The sequence below is a fragment of the Colias philodice genome, chromosome 27 (assembly GCF_061535455.1).
Source record: "Colias philodice isolate Cphi_HAF_F1 chromosome 27, ilColPhil1 Martin Lab GWU primary, whole genome shotgun sequence".
Taxonomy (NCBI): domain Eukaryota; kingdom Metazoa; phylum Arthropoda; class Insecta; order Lepidoptera; family Pieridae; genus Colias; species Colias philodice.
In genome coordinates, this window is record NC_143112.1 from 3,880,479 (window position 1) to 3,896,287 (window position 15,809).

Genomic DNA, 15,809 nt, shown 5'->3' on the forward strand with positions numbered 1-15,809 from the left:
CAATTATTGAAATCATCACCATAGGGTGATGATTTCAATAATTGCCGTCCGTTGCAATAACGTTCAAAGTCGTGCAATCATTTGAAAACTCTGCCTAATACAAGTATTGGTAGAGTTTTGCTTTGAGACTATGAGTCTAGTTGTTTATTATTCAAAACCCAACACTGTAACGTGACAAAAAACAAAGCAGAAGAAGAAGAAGCACCGCGACAAGAAGCGCGACAAGGACAAGGAAGTGCAAGCGTCGCTGATGGTGGCCTGCCTCAAGCGGCTGCTGCCCGTCGGGCTGAATCTCTTCGCGGGACGGGAGCAGGAGCTCGTGCAACATTGCAAGGATCGCTTCTTGAAGGTAGGGTTATTATAATATATATTTATCGTATTCGCTATCATTACGCTTTTATCCTTCCTTTCTATTACTGAACTTTATGAGTATCTTATATTTATTATAATCCATCCACCATCCTCATCATAGACATTATCATAAGCAACAGTAGTAGCACCACTTTTAGCATCGTTAATATTATTATTATAATCACCATCTGAATCGTCATCATTTCAGCGTCATATTCATCATCAATTTTTGATCATGTAAAAAGGCGTCTTAATACTTTTGGTACTTACACTTCTTTAAACTCAAGCCCTATCTGAAAGATTTTTTTATCAATGTTTACTTGTACAAATAATGTTTATGTTTGATATTGTCATCGATTGTAAAAAGATGTTTAAATGGCATTTACTACTATAAAAAAATACCAAAGTTAATACACCACTCATCAGACTTCATAGTATATTATTTTTTCTAGAAAATGTCCGAACAAGACGTAGCGGAATTCGCGAAGACCCAATTAACGTTGCCAGATAAAATAGACCCAGCGGACGAAATGTCCTGGCAACACTATTTATACAGCAAATTGGGTTCTAAAAGCAAGACAACGATTACTGTGGAGACTTCGGAGAATAAGGCAAAGATTATAGATGATACTGTGGAAAGGATTGTCGCTATGAGCAAAGTGCTATTTGGATTGCATATGGTGAGTGTACTTTATTGCAAGGGAGTAGGGTTCATTTTTGATTGATAGCGGGTATTAGAATTGAGGTTAAGGAAGATTTAATTACATTTATGTGCTTTATGGATACAGATTAAGATTCATTTTTGTTTGATGCGTAATCAGTGTGTGTTTATAATGGATTAAAACACGTTTCGTATAATTGTTAGAATAAAGTTTTTAGATGGAAATGTTTTAAATTAAAAAGAATCTTTGCCAATATAAGATGGTTCTGGTATGATTATGGTATGAGTATGTTTATGCGTACAGTTATTTCTTTATGTTATTATAATGTTTTTATTTTCTGTATTTACGTATGTTTTTTTCTACAATCTCGAAGCCATTCATATTTCAAGTTTTATCAATATATTTCACATTATATTATGTATTTTATCCATTTCCCCGATATTTCCAATAGATTGACCACCCACAACAAATGAGTAAGAACGTGTACCGTTCCGTCGTGTCCATCCAAAGGAAGCGAGCGGTTATCGCGTGTTTCAGACAAACATCACTGCATTCCTTGCCAAGGTTTATACGAGTGTTGTGTGTTAATAATATCTTTGCGAAAAAATATTTTTTTTTTTGCCTATTTTTCTAACTCAATGCTAGTTGTTTTGATATGTCATTTATTACATATTATGTTGTGAACAATTAATTTTTACAGATTTTTTTTTTGTGTTCTTAACTTTGTCTTGATGACTTTGTGTTTGGTCCTCGTATTTCGTAATTTAGATGAATCTGCTAACACAGTTATATATGTACCCCAATTTATATTATTATCCATAACAACCCAAAAAAAATTATATTTCTATTATTTATTTACAGTAAATGAATGACAATGTAATTGAATTTTACCATTACCATTTTTTTATCTGATTTATTCACAAAAAAATGTTATTACTTAATTAACCAATTACCAATAAACCAAGCGTATTTCTTAAAAAAATATTAAAAATAACAAAAATATCCCAGACTAACCCGCATGATCTTGCATGCTGCGTGGACAGGCTACAAAGCCGAAGCAAATAACCAACAACTGGAAGCGAGTGCTCTGCGCCGCGCGGAAACGAGCCGCTATGGCTTGCTTGCGATCCACGCATCTTTATAAGTTGAGCCGGTATGGGTGTTCGAGTATATTGAATTTAGGTTTTGTGCTTTTAGATGATTTATTTTCAGAAATTAAAGTTTAATCAAAAGGTGGCTCATAACGATCTATTTAAGAGAACTAAGAATTACATCGGAAGTTAAAATTGAAAATTTAAACAAAATGTTTGGAAATATTAAGAGAGATAGAGAAGGAACAGCTATAATTTGATAAATGAAGTCCCTTTTTACAATTTTACTCTAAAAATGTGCTTAACAAATATTTAGTACAACATACGATTAGATTAGACAGTACTTTTAATTTAAAAATATTTATTTTAACATATTTTTAACATACAATTAAATAAAACAGGCATAGAGCATGTAACATCTTCGCAAGGACTTACTACGAGTTATGGTTGGAAGAAGAGAACATCGGACAAGAAGTTATGATAGAAGATCTTACGGTAAGATATCAAATGATTCAATAAACCTAAAAGAGTAGTAAGAAAATCCTGAAAGTAGTGAAAGATACAGAAATTGATAATAATTATTTTTAAAGCTTTTTCTTTAGGACTGGCTCAAGACTAGGCTCTGATAGATTGAATAAATAAAGATGAAAACCTGTTCAACATCACAACTTTTTTTAATTTAGTCAGACTTAGTTTGCTAACCAACATTTGGTTATTAAGAACAACTTTAAAAAATTCTATCTTTTTAGCAATCATTTGAAGACGCAGAACTAAAAAAGAGTGATGTAGTAGAAGAAGAAGGCAAGCCGGATCCGTTGACTCAACTAGTTACAACATTTTGTCGTGGTGCTATGACTGAACGGTCGGGAGCTTTGCAGGTGACGTTTCTAGATTATTCTATAATGTTCTAACTTCTAGAAAGAGTCAGGATTTCCTAGTATATTTTATCCGTGGATTCACTCGCCTGGCTCCATTCCTGTTGGTCTTAACGTGATGATATATAGCCTATAGCCTTCCTCGATGAATGGGCTATCTAACACTGAAAGAATTTTTCAAACCGGTCCAGTAGTTCCCGATATTAGCGCGTTCAAACAAACTCTTCAGCTTTATAATATTAGCATAGATAAAAAAAAATATTTCACCATATATCTATAGGTATCTACACAAACACCTTACACTAAAATTATTTCTCAACACAAAAATAATAATTCCGGTACAGGAGGACCCCCTGTACATGTCGTACGCGGACATAATAGCGCGGTCGTGCGGTGAGGAGGAGGAGGAGGGGGGGGACGAGGAGGAGGGCGCCGAGCCCGAGCAGGAGGATGAGGGCAAGTCCAGTATACATGTGAGTTGGGGGATTGTAAAAAAATACAAAAAATTACAAAAAAATTTGTGTTTTTTATTTCGAGTATGGCACAAATATCTACAATATAACAGAGCACGAAAAATAAAAAATATGTTCATGCAAATTGGTATGGATATTAGATAGTCTTGTAGCTTTAGGGAACCTATTTTAATTTGTGGATATCCACCAAAAACAAAATAAACGTTAATAATTGGCCTGAGTTAAAGAAGTATTTGTTTGTTACCCTCGATATTAATTACGTATTCAAAACAAATAATTCCTTTTGTAAAAAAAATGTTTAACATCAAATAATGATTACTATATTTGTAAATTGTTACATGCAGAAAACAATGGATATGTTTATGGTAGGTAAAAAGGTGAATGTGACTTTTATATTTCAATAAGCTTTCAAAAGCTCATTTATTTTGCGCTTTATTGGTACTTTATAAGATGCGGTAAGAGAAGAATCGGGTAGAATTATTCAATCATAGAGTAACTTGCTAAAAAAATACAAGAATTAGAATAGTTCATTGTAATAACTTTACTGTAAGGAACAATGTAGTTATTACAATTTACTTTCATCAAGGAATTAAAATTTTCAGCTTGATAAAAATTAGAAAAAAATGGCAAAAAATAAACGTACCTGTATCACAATGTTGTCATTTACAAATGCAAAAACGCTAAAAAATACTGCACCTAATTTTCTTCAACCTTCTTAATATACCCTTAAAAAATCAATTTTCCATACAGGAACAAGAAATGGAGAAACAAAAGCTCCTCTTTCACCAAGCGCGTCTCGCTAACAGAGGTGTAGCAGAAATGGTGTTACTTCACATATCTGCTTCGAAAGGTTGTCCTAGTGATATGGTGATGAAAACTTTACAATTGGGAATATCTATATTGAGAGGAGGCAATATTGATATACAAATGGTGAGTTCATCATCACCAATGACTACATTATTAATATTATCATTAACACTACCAAAATGTTCATCGTTGTCATCATGAAAATTATCATCATCATCGTTATGCCGCTTATCATCATGATGATAATAATCATCATCGCCATCCCATATTACAAGATCTGTTCACGTTTACTTGTTTGTTAAAAAAAATGAGGAAAAGTTAATAAGATATAAATTTACTTTTTAATTTACATATTTTAAAGAGTGAATAATTTTGTACAAATATTTTTTTGTAAACTTCGAGTTCCGAGGTTCCTAGTTAATAAAACTAATCGAACTAATTAGTAAATACTGAAAAAAAAAATGCAATTATAATTGGTATATTATACCAAAATAGCTAAAACAATTAAGATTCCTAATCTTACTAATACACTATTTCTATTACAGGGAATGTTAAACCACCTAAAAGACAAGAAAGACGTCGGCTTCTTTACTTCCATCGCCGGTCTGATGAACTCCTGTTCTGTACTCGACTTAGACGCTTTTGAACGAAATACTAAAGCAGAAGGTTAGTTATTTTAAACCTTAGTCCAATTACAATAAAGCATATAATCGCCGGGTGTGGGTGTGTTACTAAAACAAGATTTTAAACCTTTTTGTCATTACAATAAAGCATATAATCATCACGTCTGAACGGTGGCTGACAAAAGATTATAAACCTCATTACAAGCACTATAATGCATATAATCTTCAGAGTTTATTCGTTGACCAATAAGAAAATTTTAACAATAACCACTACAATATAGAATATACTCATCTAGTCTTAGCATAAGACTAACAAAAGATTATACAATCATATCAATAATCGTTAGATCCTACTCATAGGATTAAATAAATATTTTAAACTTTATTCCCATACTAATAAAGCACATATTCCCAGGTCTGGGCGTGGGGCTAGAAGGAGCAGCTGGCGAGAAGAACATGCATGATGCGGAGTTCACTTGTGCGTTGTTCAGATTCATACAACTTACCTGTGAAGGACACAATTTGGGTGAGATTTTCTTTGAAATTAATTGTATCGATGGCAAGGATATTAATGGAGGATAAAATTTTAAATAGATATTTAAGAACTGCTCCTTCGGTCTTAAAAAATGGTTTGCTAGAAGCAACAAATGCTTTTAAAAATTGAATTAAATTATACCTATGGGGCAAAATAAGCTATTTTCTTTATCCCGCTACACAAACAAAAGCAAAAGGACACACATTTTATTTGCGTAATTCTTCGAAGTTCATTTGAGTTTCTTGCATTTATCGGTTGTTTGTTCTTTCATTTTCTTCGATTTCTACATCCCAATTACTATCATCGACCTCGTATAACTTTTTTTTAAAGAAACAAGAAGCAAAGATACTTATACCATAAATACTAAATTTCAATACTATTAATAAAACAGAATGGCAGAACTACCTCCGTACGCAAGCCGGTAACACTACAACTGTGAACGTCGTCATTTGCACTGTGGACTATCTGCTGAGATTGCAGGAATCTATCATGGACTTCTATTGGCATTATTCGAGCAAGGTTTGTGTTTTTAAACTAATTTTCTGATATTCTATAGCTTATAAAATCTAGGGATTAAAATTGTCTTAATGATCTATGTCTATTTATGTAATAACTATAGCCTTAACATATTTTGTCTGTGTTTCGTTTATTCTAAATGAAAAAGCACTTTTTCCTTTTTCCTGATTGCAATACAAACATATCGTTATCAATCTTTGATCAAATCTCGTAATTTTTCACATGCTAAAACTGAAAACATTAGTATGGTATACCTGAAAATGTTGGTTTCGAAAATTGAACTCGATGATCGCCAACCTCCCAAACGAGAAGGTACTTAAAAAAGTACCTGAAAATATAATATTATCACCATGGACGTATAAAAAAAGACGGACGCCGTATTACGAACAAACAACGTGAAGCCACCATAGTAAGCTAGCGATCGTGTAAAGACAATAAACACGCACACACTCTCACCATAGTAAGCTAGTCGGCCGCCATTACGTCGTGAACTACCGACTGATTAACTGCGTCACTGTTTCACAAAAAATATTTAAAATGCCGTCTTGCGTGGTTAAATGGTGTCGCAACAGTACAATTTTAAATAACAAAACACAGGGGATTACATTCCACAGGGAAGCAAGTTATTGAAGTGAAACTTCTTTATCGGGGGTGGACAAAAATTTTGTGTAACATTTTTGCGTTACGCCGCGCGCGTGACATTTTTGCGTTACGCCGTACTCGTGACATTTTTGCGTTACGCCGTACTCGTGACTATATACATTATACATGTTATATTAAAGTGATCAGCAAAATCAAAGGGTTTGTTTTAATTCTAATTCCAGTGAATTTCTAAAAAAAGTAAATAAGTAATTACATCTATTTTTCTAATACTTAGGTGTAATAATGGTATTTATTTTTCTAAGTTATTTATGATTAACCTCACTTTTTGATTGTATTTTTCAATACACTAACACGTGGGTGGAATTATGGTATCAATTTTTTCTAATACTTGAATGTTGATTGTGGTATTTATTTTTCTAAAATTGTATTTAAAGTTAACCTCAGTTTTTGATTGAATTTTTTAAAACACCAACACGTGGGCGAGATCATGTTATTTATTTTTCAAGTTATTTAAGCTTAACCTCTGTCATAATATGTATATACTATGTGCGTCATTAATTTCTGACTGTTTCGAGATTTCGACATTAGGAATTTATATTTATTACCTCTATTGTTCGAACAAAAATAAGTTACCGCCTTTAAGAACTTGCCGACAATGTAAGTACAGTATTGTTTCTTAGAAAACATTTTAGGAGTATACGATAATAAATCTATGACTCACGTTAACACGTGTTTGCTTGATTGGTGTTCAATTATGATTTTGTGAATTCAATATAATTTATAAGAATAAACCTCAAACTCTTTATGTCCAATCAAAATCCGCCTAAGTCGAAATCCTTTATAAGTTGAAAACTCTATATAACTCGAATTTTTTGGCGTCTCCCTTGGTCTTTTGAACTACCGCACGAGCTGAGCGAGCGAAGCGAGCGAGTCGCGGCAGTGGCCGGCGTAAATATTCAAATAGGTAGCGAGGAGCGAAGCGACGAGCATCTTAGGTTAACTTTTGAACTACCGCACGAGCCGAGCGAGCGAAGCGAGCGAGTTGCAGTAGCGGCCGGTGTAAATATTTAAATAGGTAGCGAGGAGCAAAGCGACGAGCATCTTAGGTTAACTTTTGATTTTTGAACTACCGCACGAGCCGAGCGAGCGAAGCGAGCGAGTTGCAGCAGCGGCTGGTGTAAATATTTAAATAGGTAGCAAGGAGCGAAACGACGAGCGTGTTAGACTAACGTATTTCTGTAATATTGTATACAAGCTGTGCCGCGCGGTTTCACCCGCGTGGCTATGCTCCTGTTGGTCTTAGCGTGATAATATATAGCCTATATTACTCGTGGATAATGTAGCTTTCGAATGGTGAAAGAATTTTTAAAATCGGTCCAGTAGTTTATGAGCCTATTCATTACAATCAATCAAACAAACAAACAAACAAAGTTTTCCTCTTTATAATATTACTGTAGATAGTAAATTATTTTTTGAAAAATAAGGTCATAAAGAAGTTTCACTTCTTACGTGTGTACTCTAGTACACGCACACATTTTTTTATTTCTTTTATGTTTTAATGACAAAATTATTACGGCAAAATTTATAGAAAAAAATACAGCCGCCATTGTCATCAGGACAGCTGTTGCCATGGCAACATGGCACACACACATGGATGTTTCGCCGCCATTACTAGGCTTCACTCAATGTTTAGGCGATATACCGTCCGTCTTTTTTTATACGTCCATGATTATCACTATCTAAAACCCCTACCAAAAGAGAATTTACAATAATGTGTGCGTGTACTAGTGTACACACGTAAGAAGTGAAACTTCTTTATGACCTTAAAAATGTCACGAGTATGGCGTAACGCAAAAATATCACGCGTACGGCGTAACGCAAAAATGTCACGCGTACGGCGTAACGCAAAAATGTCACGCGTACGGCGTAACGCAAAAATGTCACGCGTACGGCGTAACGCAAAAATGTTACACTAAATTTTTGTCCAACACCGATAAAGAAGTTTAATAAATTAAATAATAAAAATACCATCATTAATATTCCAGGAACTAATAGACCCAGCAGGCAAGGCTAATTTCTTCAAAGCGATCGGCGTTGCGTCTCAAGTGTTCAACACTCTCACTGAAGTCATACAGGGGCCGTGTACTCAGAACCAACAGGCTTTGGCCCATTCTAGGTTTGTTTTATTATTTTACTAGAAGTCCGCCCCGGCTTCGCCCGTGGTACATATTTCGCAATAAAAGGTAGCCAAATTTCATGCAAATTGGTTCAGTAGTTTAGGCGTGATTGAGTAACAGACAGACAGACAGAGTTACTTTCGCATTTATAATATTAATATAATATGGATTTTTAATTATTATTCTAAGACTACCTAAGAATTGTGGGAAAAATAGGGTATTTAAACTTTTTTGTAATAATTGTAAGATAATTTTGATCGGTAGTGTGGAATTTTTATTGGTAAGAGTTGAGCAGGGAATTAATTTTCTGTAGATTTTTTCAGTTATTTGTTATGGGGAATTTTCCAACACTTTACATTATGCTGAAATGAATAATTATTTAAACCATTTTTTCATTGCCAAGTTATATCAAGTTATAACTTTCTTAGTACAATCGATCAGCTGCGCTATGCTGTTTTAACTGAATCTTCATTTTTCATTTACATTTCATTCTCATCTTCATTCGCATCGTCATTTTCAACTCCATCTCCATTACCGTTTTCATCTCCATTTCCATCGTCATCCTCATTTTCTTTTTCTTTATTACTACAACTAGCTTTCCGCCTGCGGCCTCGCCCGCGTTTTCAAAGAAAAACCCGCAAAGTTCCCGTTCCCGTGGGATTTCCGGGATAAAACCTAGCCTATGTTGCTCAGTGAAGATGCAGCTTTCTAATGGTGAAAGAATTTTTGAAATCGGTCCAGTAGTTTATGCGTGAAAACCATACATACATACATAATTACAAACCTTTCCTCTTTATAATATTAGTATAGATAAATACTCTCCATCACCAGGTTATGGGACGCAGTGGGCGGTTTCCTGTTCCTGTTCTCTCACATGCAAGACAAGCTTTCAAAGCATTCATCTCAAGTGGACCTGCTGAAGGAACTGCTCAATTTGCAGAAGGACATGATCACCATGATGCTGTCTATGCTTGAGGGGAATGTTGTTAATGGTGAGGTTTTTAGTACATTTGAAAGAAAGATCATTTATTTGACTCCACAAAATTGCAATAAACACGATTAGCACACAATACAGTTAAAATAAAACAGTACAATGCAAACACAACAATAAATAAATGTACAGCAAATTCAAGATAAGGAGCTAAAAAGTGGAGTCAAAACGTATAACGTATATAACGTAACGTTGGAATTTGGTACTGATAATAAGTCAGTAAGTCAATCTAATAAAAATGTGAAACCTCAAATTAATGGAATTTTTACCGTATTTAATTTGAATGAGATGTTTATTTATAAAATTTTGATTTAAGTAATACTTATTTATATAGACCTTTAAAATATCGGATGTTTTTCACATATCCTTACATGCAGTTGTCGCAAAATAAATATTACAAAATACTAACTTACGACATTTAGATCCATCAGCAAATAAAATCCACTTTCTAATGGTACAATCGACAAACAAATTGAATTAACACACATAACAGTTTTGTAAACTTGCTTTAAAATTAACATTTTATTTTTTTTCTTACACTATGAAGATCCTATTTTGTAAACTTACACCTGAAATAAACTATTTTTATTTGTTCAGGTACAATCGGTAAGCAAATGGTGGACACACTAGTAGAGTCAGCATCGAACGTAGAACTGATTCTCAAATACTTCGACATGTTCCTAAAACTAAAGGATCTGACCTCAAGCGCTAGTTTCAAGGAAATTGATACAAATAACGATGGTTGGGTTCTGCCTAAGGACTTTAAGGAGAAGATGGAACAGCAGAAGAGTTATACACCGTAAGTAGTAGTGATAGTAGTAGTAGTAGTAGTAGAATAAGAAGTAGGGGTAGAAATAGGTGCAGTTCTCAAAGAAATAGATAGAAATAATGCTAGCTTAGTGTGGCCCAAAAACTTTTAAGAGAAAATGAAACATCAGATGAGTTACACACCATAAGTCTGTCTCTTTAGTGGTGTAATTTTTTTGTATGGACGGATTTCGTTGATTTGTATCATTATTATCTATTTATTTCTGTAGTGTGTTTTTTTATGGACCGATCTCACACTTTTTATCAAGTTGTTATTTTTCTGGCGATTAACTTTATACCTTTAATTTATTATTCATATAAAATTCTGATGTTGTCATATTTTTTTCTCTCCCTCAAATGATTCTCTTTTTGCAATATGGTCTGAAGTTAACGGATCTCATTGTTTTTCGGAAATGTTACATTGTTATTTAGATGATGTAATAATTTTTCAGTGTTGTGTACAATTTCAATTTATTTTAGTTTACTTTAATGACTTCTTAATTTAAGAAGTCTGCTATCTGCAGCTCATCATAAGACTAAAATTTTGAATAAATATTATAAGAAATAATCTCAATTAATTAATTTATATTTCACAGGGAAGAAATAGAATTCCTCCTAGCCTGCTGTGAAACAAACCACGATGGTAAATTGGACTATGTTGGATTCTGTGACCGTTTCCACGAACCTGCTAAGGAAATTGGTTTTAACTTGGCCGTGCTTTTGACAAACTTGTCGGAACATATGCCTAATGAACCTAGGTTAGTAATAATAATAATTTTTCTTAAATGTGTTGTGGAGCAAAAAAGGGAAGACTTATTGTACACAGTACTATACTTACACTTAACAAAAAGAAAGACTAATTGATTTCCTAGTTGCAGGATTAGTAGTAGGATAGTAATACTTATTCTTCGGTGTCCTATTGACAGACAGAATTTTCATTTTTTCAAAGTAGGTCGAACACTGTGATGTGATGGAATTAGAAAAATAATATTAATTATTAATAGTATTAAAATGCAATACATTTGTTTTTGCTCATCAGGGGGGAATACTTGTGAGTACCCTGCGAATTTTATGTAGATACAATACAATTAACACGTTTTTTTAGCCTCAAAATTTCGTTTATTATTTCAAATGCTGATATAGATTTTAGCATAAATACAATTATCAAATGAATTATCGGATGATATCTAAAAATGAAATCTTGATATCGACTTCATATTAACACCACAAACAATATCATCAAAAAAAAACATAACTGGGAGAGAAAAAATAACAAGTAAATAATTAATTTTTCTAATAAAAAATATTAAATATTCCAGGTTAGCCCGTTTCCTAGAAACCGCGGGTTCAGTTCTCAACTACTTTGAGCCGTTCCTCGGTCGTATTGAAATTATGGGCGGCTCCAAACGGATTGAAAGGGTTTACTTTGAAATTAAGGAGTCCAATATTGAACAGTGGGAGAAACCGCAAATTAAGGTATAATTGGATATTTGTGAAAACAAGTGTTTCATTTCCGATAGCAAATATAAGATTTTTAACATTCATTTTTTCTTTTGCAAAAAAGAAATAGCGAAAAGTATCAACTTTATTAATCTTTTAAAAAAAATTGCAATCTTTACAATTATTAATAGCTAATGAATTTCAAGTACCCCAAATTTATTTTATTTATTTGTGTTTACTTGAGAAAACAAGCAGTCGTATAACCACCAGATGACTTATTTTCTAATCTAGACATTTATAACTCGATTACCATTATCTTATAAAAAGAAAATTCCAGCAATAAAAAACGACTTTTAATGATAATGATGGTGATGATACTAATATTAACTATTATTATTTCTCACCACTAAAAGATAATAACACATCTAAACCTTTCCTAAAAGATTATAAATAATAATACATCTAAACCTGTTTTCCAGGAATCAAAACGAGCGTTCTTCTACAGCATAGTAACAGAAGGAGGTGACAAAGAGAAATTAGAAGCATTTGTTAATTTCTGTGAAGACGCCATCTTTGAAATGACTCACGCATCCGGTCTCATGGCGGCGTCTGAAGAGTCTGCGAGTGGACCGAAGAATAGAGAAGCCGCGTATACTTATATGGGTGATGATGATGATGAACGGTGAGATTATTATATATCTGTATGTGTAGGTCTATATCTACATTTATCTGTATCTCTTAAAAGAAAAATCGTTCGTAAATGTAAATATTAAAAAAAATTGTCAATGGTCTAATGCCAGCTGTTGAAAGAGCGTGTGTGCTGAGCACACGTGTCAGAAGTGAAACTTCTTTGACATGATTCAAAGATACCAAAAATCCTTACTCATGAATTTCAAGGTCACGTCATGACGTGAATTTTTTTATTTTTAATAAATGATCCATTTTCTTTTGCAGAGCCGGCAAAGATCCCTTCCGTCGCGGTTACCAATCAGTAAAGGACGGTATTGCCGCGGCATTTTCGTCTTTATCCCCATCTAATATAAAGGCGAAAATCGCAGATCTCCAGCAAATGCCTCCCGCGGAATTGTTCATTGGTTTCTTTAAGCTGTTCTTCTATTTGTTCTATTATATTGGATACGGATTTGTTGTTGTTATAAGGTGAGTTTTTTGTTGGTAAAATAGTTAGGTTGGTAGTTAAGTGGGGGTAGTTGATAATTACGAATTGAGGGTACATTGAAAATTGTAATTCTTGATTCGATTTTTAAAACTCATACATGAAATTGTATTTTCTCAAATTGCTTCATTTACAATACATATATTAAAAGCATACTTTATGCAAATATTCAGTCGTACACGTACATATAGATACTAATGGTAAGAATTAAAAAAAATCCTAATATGTATCTTATTGTAGCTGGGATTTTTTCAAAAACTACTGAACTATTGGTTTATTTATTTATAACAAAATTATTTATAGTAATAAGAAATTAATCTCATTTCACGCTTAACTCGGTGCACAGTCATTGGTAAATGAGCATTTATTATTTAAGTTTTTAAGTATAATATCTACTTTCTTCTGAAATTTTACCACGTTTTTATCTGTTTTCTTTTCATATCTCGAGCACTATTTCATTTAAATTTTAAATATTATGTGCACCACACATTTTTATTCTCCTGTCTTTTGCACGCCTCATAAGCGAAGCGTTGAGGTGGGTACTACTGTCACTTCGCGCAAAACATCTGATTTTTCAAACTTAAAATGTCTTTATGTATCATACATTGCACTTGTAAGATAATACATACACACACATATTAAGAAAAAACACTAGTTTTAACGTTCATGATATTTTTGATGTCATTTTTAGGGTTCCGTAGCCAAAATGGCAAAAACGGAACCCTTATAGTTTCGTCATGTCCGTCTGTCCGTCTGTCCGTCTGTCCGTCTGTCCGTCTGTCACAGCCGATTTACTCGGAAACTATAAGTACTACAGTGATGAAATTTGATGGGAATATGTGTTGTATGAACCGCTACAAAAATATGACACTAAATAGTAAAAAAAAGAATTGGGGGTGGGGTCCCCCATACATGTAACTGAGGGATGAAATTTTTTTTTTCGATGTACATACCCGTGTGGGGTATCAATGGAAAGGTCTTTTAAAATGATATAAAGTTTTCTAAAAAACATTTTTCTTAAAGTGAACGGTTTTTGAGATATCAGCTCTCAAAGTCGTAAAAAGTATGTCCCCCCCCCTCTATTTTTATAACTACGGGGTATAAAATTCTAAAAAAAATAGAGGTGATGCATGCTAATTAACTCTTTCAACGATTTTTGGTTTGATCAAAGTATCTCTTATAGTTTTTGAGATAGGTTGATTTAACTGTAATTTATTATATTTGCTGCTACGGAACCCTTTGTGCGCGAGCCCGACTCGCACTTGGCCGGTTTTTGTTATTTAAACTAGTTAAAAAACAGTTTAAAAAAGTTCTGTCTTGGACGTCCGTGTGTCTGTATGTGCGGATCCTTTTTCTTGTTAACACGATAGCGACCGAAATACTTTACTAATCGAGTCTTTTTTTTTCTCTTACGCTTGAGTATGCTCAGGAATAGAACCCTTTCATTTTTCAGGGTCTGATTCGATGTGGTTTAATTGTTATTAAATAAACAAAAATAATAATTAATAAATATTTATTAAAAAAAAATTATGAGGCGTGCACTTTTGGATTTTCCAAATTATTTTATATTCGAATTTATTAAGATTACTGCACATTGCACTTTTATCTCAAAAAAGTCTCATATTTCTTCTATAATATAGAAATTTCTTAATTTATTAATTGTGGTACTAATTTTAATCATGTATCTAGATGGAATCTTTTATAAGTTTCAATTATCAGGGTTTACTTAAAATAATAGTGTGTCACGCACACTTTGTCGTTTTTCATACTTTTTATAATATTATGGTTTATATATGCATGCAGATTAGATAGATATCCGTAAATTTACACGTCTTATTCGCTGCAATCGCCATTACTTAAACTTTTAAAATAGCCTCATAGCATAGAATAGAATATCCGTGCGTTGCTATATCCTTTCCAATAATTCTATATTCTATATGAAACCTTATGACTAGACATTGGATTATATGCACTAACAAAACGCCAAAATATGCATGCAAATATGCACTAAAAAAGGCCGAAATATGCACTAAAAACGACTGATTTGCCTAAAATATAATAATAAAGGTTTTTCGATTTGCACAATACAAAATCGAAAAACCTTTATTATTTCTATATATTTTAATCAAAGATTGTACAAAAACAGCGAAATTTTCTTAAAATTAAATATAGTTTGTCACCCGCGAGCCCAGTGTTGCCACCTTAGACCATTACGGGCTAAATCTAGCCCTTTTTTGGAATTTAACCCGTGTTTTAAATTTTAAGCCCCAAAAGGGTAATCTAGCCCTATTTTGATAGCTCAAAATTAACTTAAAATGGAGCCCATTTTGTAATTTTTTGCCATTTTACCATGCCAAAATAGGGTTTGTTTACTTGCTGAGCGTTCTGATTGGCTAATAAAGGTTAGTCAACCAATCAAAACTCCCGCTACTTAACGAAATATGCACGATTGGGGAAAAAGGCTAAAATATGCACTAACGCCGTAAATAGAGAGTTTTATGCATTTGCATATGCAAACATGCAAATGCATATAATCCGATGTCTACTTATGACTTAGCTTATGAAGTCTATATTCCATTGCAACTTTACCCCGTAGGAAATTAGTTGGTGTGTTTTCATAACATGCTTCTTAAGGCTATGTTACCTTATCCAGAATGTAGCTGTATAATGTATATGCAACTGTA

At 33.2% G+C, this 15,809-nt stretch overlaps 1 protein-coding gene across 1 annotated transcript in view; it reads left to right on the forward strand.

Annotated features, from left to right (window-relative positions):
• Nucleotides 1-15,809, forward strand: part of RyR (Ryanodine receptor) — a 114,215-nt gene that overhangs the window by 87,702 nt on the left and 10,704 nt on the right. Inside the window, exons 83-99 of the mRNA XM_089711982.1 lie at nucleotides 191-349; nucleotides 804-1,031; nucleotides 1,465-1,577; nucleotides 2,506-2,599; nucleotides 2,854-2,982; nucleotides 3,324-3,452; nucleotides 4,203-4,382; nucleotides 4,805-4,925; nucleotides 5,298-5,408; nucleotides 5,809-5,936; nucleotides 8,582-8,712; nucleotides 9,545-9,705; nucleotides 10,302-10,503; nucleotides 11,108-11,269; nucleotides 11,831-11,987; nucleotides 12,431-12,633; nucleotides 12,906-13,109. Coding sequence (XP_089568108.1) covers nucleotides 191-349; nucleotides 804-1,031; nucleotides 1,465-1,577; nucleotides 2,506-2,599; nucleotides 2,854-2,982; nucleotides 3,324-3,452; nucleotides 4,203-4,382; nucleotides 4,805-4,925; nucleotides 5,298-5,408; nucleotides 5,809-5,936; nucleotides 8,582-8,712; nucleotides 9,545-9,705; nucleotides 10,302-10,503; nucleotides 11,108-11,269; nucleotides 11,831-11,987; nucleotides 12,431-12,633; nucleotides 12,906-13,109 — 2,612 coding nt within the window. The remainder of the gene's footprint in view (nucleotides 1-190; nucleotides 350-803; nucleotides 1,032-1,464; nucleotides 1,578-2,505; nucleotides 2,600-2,853; nucleotides 2,983-3,323; nucleotides 3,453-4,202; nucleotides 4,383-4,804; nucleotides 4,926-5,297; nucleotides 5,409-5,808; nucleotides 5,937-8,581; nucleotides 8,713-9,544; nucleotides 9,706-10,301; nucleotides 10,504-11,107; nucleotides 11,270-11,830; nucleotides 11,988-12,430; nucleotides 12,634-12,905; nucleotides 13,110-15,809) is intronic.